We start from the raw sequence: 5,139 nt of genomic DNA, 5'->3' as shown, positions 1-5,139 counted from the left end.
TCGGCGCTGCCGCAGTGCAGTCACTTGTTCTTTTCTGTTCTTTGCAGTCTGAACGTGAGCAGGTATCCCCCCGCCAACTACGACCAGGTGCACTTACACCCCCACCTGTTCCCGGAGCAGCCGCGCGTTTCCCCCAGCAACTACAGCCCATCGGGAGGAGTTGGGTTTCCTCCGGCTCAGCAAGCTCTGAAAGTCCCGCAGCTTGACCAGTATCCCAGTTTCCCTCAAAATGCACATCAGCAACAGCAGCACTACGCCGCATCGGCACTACAGCAAGCACTGTTGTCCCCAACGCCTCCCGACTACAGCCGACACCAGCAGGTACCGCACATCCTCCAGGGACTGCTTTCTCCCCGGCACTCGCTCACGGGGCACACGGACATGCGGCTGCCCCAGGCAGAATTTGCACAGCTCATCAAACGGCGGCAGCAGCAGCAGCAGCAACAAGAATTCCAAGAGTTGTTCAGGCATATGAGTCAAGGGGATGCTGGGAATATGGGCACCAGCGTGGGACAGAACCTCTCGGAGCGCCAGTCGCTGTCTTTGCCTTATCAGAGCGCTGACACGTACCACCCACAGAACAGCCCCCAGCATCTCTTAAAGATCAGGGCGCAAGAATGTATCCAGCAGGTACCCGCCTCAGTGCCGCCGCACGGATACGTACACCAGCCAGCCCTGTTCCATTCGGAGAGCATGGAGGAGGACTGCGCGTGCGAGGGTGCCAGGGACAGCTTTCCAGACAGTAAGAGTTCAAACACATTGACCAAAGGTTGCCACGAGACCCCTCTGCTTGTAAATGCAGGAGGGCACGGGGACCCCGAATCTTTGCTAGGAACTGCTAATCACGCGCAGGAGTTGGGGACGCATCAGTACAGACATCAGCCCGCTGCTGGATTCAGTAGGAATAAGGTGCCCAGCAGAGGTAAGGCTTCCTGCTGCTCACGTAGACGGCTGTGCCGTGCGCGCCGCGGGCCGCTTGCCTTCCTGCCGGAGGACACCGTCTCTACCCAGCACGGCAAGGGTTTCGTGACATATTTTGCATAGCACGGAGTTACCTAGATTCTTTTTGGCTTTTGTGGCCGTACGTAAATTGCAGGCATAGTCTCTCTAATAAACAGTGTTGAATAAGAAGGGAACCCGACCGGCTGATTCTCTTTGGAATTTGACCTACTTCTGCGGGCAGGTAAAGACCAGGTCCCAGAATACTGCCGTCTTTTCAGGGGTGCTGTGCGCTGTTGGCGTCTTTATTCTTCTTGGCGATGTTCCCCGTCCCGTGCAAACGACGGGCTAGAAACAGTTAAGTCCCTGGCGTACCCCCAAGGGCAGCGGGGTGTTCCTTCTCTTAAGAACAGACCCCCGAGTCCTGCTGTTGCTAAGGCTTCCGCAAACGCGCGCGCTAAGGGTGGTGGTAAACGTCTTGCGGCCAAGGCCGCCTCGCAGCAGCTCCCCTGGCGCTTTGGGAAGCGGCAGCAGGACTCCAGCCCTGCTTGAACTAGAAGGGGTTCATTCTGAAGAGAGTGAGTTTAAACTTGCCACTAGCGCCTGAAGACCTTTTCTGCTAGTTGGAAGCGGTTGCGCCTTTGCTCCTCGGTGGCTGCGTTGGCAGCGGTGCGCTGTAAGAAATTCCTGCCTGAGCTGTAATTACAGGCCTTCTCTGTACGAAAAACACCATCCTAGCCCCTTGCTAAGAGGGCTTTGAAGAGAGGCTTTCCAGGCTGAGCTGGGTGGATCAGTATTCACTGCAGGACTGAGTTGTCCTGGTCTGAAGCCATCAGCTTGCCCTTGGCACGGAGGACCCCACTGTGGAGGAGCAGTGTCCGGGGCGCAGGAGGCACGGCTTTGTTTGGGGACACAGCGCGGGTTTGTTGGGAAAGTACCGGGTTGGAACAGAAGGGCAGACCGGGCGTGCCAAGCCCTGGCCCCCCAGAGCGCGCGCGGGGGGGCAGGTAGGGCCAAGGCACGGCTTTTCTGAAGCCGTCTTAAATTTTGGATTACCGATGTGTTTGCTCTTGGACCTCCATTTCCCCGCGGTGCTTGCAGCACGGAAGGGGAGAATCGCCCCAGGTTAAGCGGAGGTTGGAAGCTGTGGAGGCGCATTTTGTGCCGAATCGTGAGTTTGCATCTTAATACCGTAGACCGTTAGGTGAACGACAAGCTTTGACCAAGTCAGAAGCTGAATTTCTGCCCCCGTACTGATGGTGCTAGAGCCGGTTACACAAGGGCGAAGGACTTTAGACTACAAGACTTCGTAAATGAGTAAAAGCAAGTAAATGTTTACAAATAGCATTGTGTAAGCCCTTCTGACAGGGCCGTTCGGAGGGCTCACGTGGTAAGCTATGTCCTGAGATGCAACCGCTCGCACTGCTTTCCTCCTGGCTTCAATAACCCACTTGGAATCAGGCCTGCGCTGCTTCGGCTCTAGGCAGAGCCGACATCTAAGCTGCCTAGGTACCCTTACCTACAATTAAATTCTACACACCCTCAGTGTTCGGGCCACTAGCGCGCTGGCGCTTCGCTCGCTCGCATGTAGCGCAGCTCCGGCGTTCCCAAGCGCGCCGGACGCAGGCGCCGAGGGGTGAACGGGGAGACTTGCCCCGGCCAAGCGTGGCTCCTCTCCCGGAGCGCTGGTGCTGACGGCTGGGCTTTTTCAGCCAGCCTGGGAGGAAAACCTCCCTGGGTTTTCCCGTTATTTTCCCTATCCCGTGTCACGAGGCCGCCGCTTCTCTTGCGACGGGGGGGCATCTTCCCTTCTGCCCCAGCTCACCAAGTGTGTTTTCCCTAGAGCGGGGTGTAACCCCGCAGTGGCTTGGGAGCATCTGTGCCTTCCGAGGGAGCGTGTTGACCCTGATCCAAAAGCCCTGGCTTGTCTGTTGAGCATCTGCTGGAGATGGCAGCCGGAGACCATGAGAGCGTCGACCACATCTCTCTTTAGGATGTGACTAAACCGCCTTTGAACAGCTCTGCTCCAGTTTTGCTCCAACCTAGCCATCACAGGGCTGGGAATGCTGCCCATGGGAAACCTGCCTCGCCTCGGCACTGAAGGAGCTGAGCTGGCGGCGGTGGCCAGTGTCACATGCCGTGTCGACACAAAGGCCGCCTGGCGCGGGAGCCCCCGTCCCCGATGGATGGGGGGGGTGAAAGGCTTTCCTGCTGCTGGAGCAGGGCTGGGGCGAGGAAAGGAGCGTGAATTCAGGCCGTCCTGCCCCTGCGGCCTGAGCTGCGTCCCCAGAGGTGCTGCGCTGGCAACGGGAAGCGTGGGGTTGTCTTTCGGGTCAGGGCTATTCCAGGCCGGGGGAACTCGTCCCGCCGTGCCTCGTCACCTGCAGCGCAGGGGCCGGTGCCGGGGGCTCGCTGCTGGGCCTGGCTGCGGGGGAGCACTTCTGCACCGGGGCTGTTTGTGGAGCTGGAGGAGCAGGCTGCCGGCCCGAACAACCGTTCCCACAGTTGGAGCGGTGTCCCGAGCAGTGTGTGGGTGGCACTGCTCCGCCAACATCTGTTACCTCATGTTTTCTTTCTCGCTTTTCCGGGAAAGCTGACTTAACCGCACATAACCCCACGGTTGTGCAAAGGAAGGGGGAGGCCGGCTGCATCTCCGACTGCCTCGGGACGGGGTTCCCGCAGGACTGCCGCCCCTCGGAGGGAGGGAGGGTATTGGGAGCGGTGTGCTTAGCCGTGCTCGTGTGCCCGGGAGTGGCATGGAGAGCTCAGGTGGCAGACCCTGTCTGGGATGGGGTCTCACTGGGATCCGGGTAGCTTTACGGACGGGTCTCCCTGGGGAGCGTCTTTTTTGCATCTCGCAGTTGCAGTCCCCGCCGGGAGGTGCGGTGTCCCGGCACAGCAGGAGATTGCTTCCCACCGGCCAAAGCCCCGTGCAAGCCGATAGCTCTGGCCGGGGGATCTACCTGCAGCTGTGTCATTTCGGGGCAGCTCCCCAGTGCTCGTGGCCACGTCCGCATGTTTGCGCTCCGCAGGACTACTCGCCGAGAGCGAGCTGTTTACGTGCGTCGGACCCAATGATAGGCTTCTTCATAGCTCAGGGCTTTATTCAAAACATCGTGTACTTGATGACAGGAGGTTTTGCTTGATAGGAATGTAGCCTTTACCCTCGGTCATAAGAGCTTGCGGTGCAGATGGACTTTGCCAGGCAGGACACTCGTATACTCCTACAGCCAGATTGTAGGAGGGCAGGGAGAAGTCATCTGATAAAAGCGAACATCCCGGCCAACTCTTCCAGCAAGATTATGTTGCTTACACTTGCCAGGGGGCCCTGCTAGAACATCCCGTGTTGGAGGCTGGGGAGATGCTTCTTCCTCCGCTCTTGTGTAACGATGTGGGCAGCGCAGGGAGGAGGGCGAGCTCGGGCTCGAGGGGGAGGCGGCAGTGCCGGGAGGCAGGCAGAAGGGGTCTGGTTCCCGTGCCGTGGTGCTCCTGCCCCTGTCCCTCCAACTTTAGGCTGCTTTTGTAGACCTGATCGGAGGCAGCTAGCGTTGGGATCTTTGGGATCTCAATGCTGGAGGGAGAAGCCTGCCCGAGTGCCGTCTGGGGCGGCCCTGGTGCTGCATCACTTCAACAAGAGCAGCCGGGGGTCCCGTTCCACCCGGCCAGCGGCACGCCGGTCCGCCAGCGACGAGTGTTTGTTCGTGCCGGCACACCTCAGACCCGCGGCTCTGCGGTGGCGCGCGTCGCTGAGAGCTGCAGGTTCCTTGTACTAACCTGTCGTTTCTCTGTCTTGTCTGCTTTTCAAGAGTCCATCGTAGGGAACTGTATGGACAGGAGTTCCCCCGGCCAAGCGATGCAGGTGCCCGACCACAACGGACTGGGCTACCCTGTGCGACCCGCCTCCAGTGAGCACCCGCGGCCCAGGACCCTGCAGAGACATCACACCATTCAGAACAGCGATGATGCCTACGTAGGTTTGAAGAAGCCTGTGCCCGGCAGGGCTTAAGGCAGTGCAGAGCTTCCTTGATGTGCGCGGGTCACGTACCAGGTGTCGTGCAGGAAAGGCAGCGCCCCGCTCTGCGGGGCTGCTGGCAGCGAAAAGCCGTGGGGACCCTTCAGCTAGCACGTCCCGTTTGCTTAATACCGAAAACGTTTTAGCAGAGACCGATATGGACGAGTCCACGGTTGGCCCCCGGCGCG

The 5,139-nt window shown here is 59.4% G+C and overlaps 1 protein-coding gene across 1 annotated transcript in view; it reads left to right on the top strand.

Moving 5' to 3' along the window:
- SIK3 (SIK family kinase 3) overlaps positions 1–5,139 on the top strand; it is a 40,347-nt gene that overhangs the window by 33,316 nt on the left and 1,892 nt on the right. The window contains 2 exon segments of the mRNA XM_009332353.1: positions 45–922; positions 4,746–4,967. Coding sequence (XP_009330628.1) covers positions 45–922; positions 4,746–4,967 — 1,100 coding nt within the window.

Source organism: Pygoscelis adeliae, unplaced genomic scaffold (assembly GCF_000699105.1).
Source record: "Pygoscelis adeliae isolate BGI_AS28 unplaced genomic scaffold, ASM69910v1 Scaffold760, whole genome shotgun sequence".
NCBI classification, from domain to species: Eukaryota; Metazoa; Chordata; class Aves; order Sphenisciformes; family Spheniscidae; genus Pygoscelis; species Pygoscelis adeliae.
Note: the sequence above shows the minus strand (reverse complement) of the source record. Positions and strands in the feature narration are given on the sequence as shown.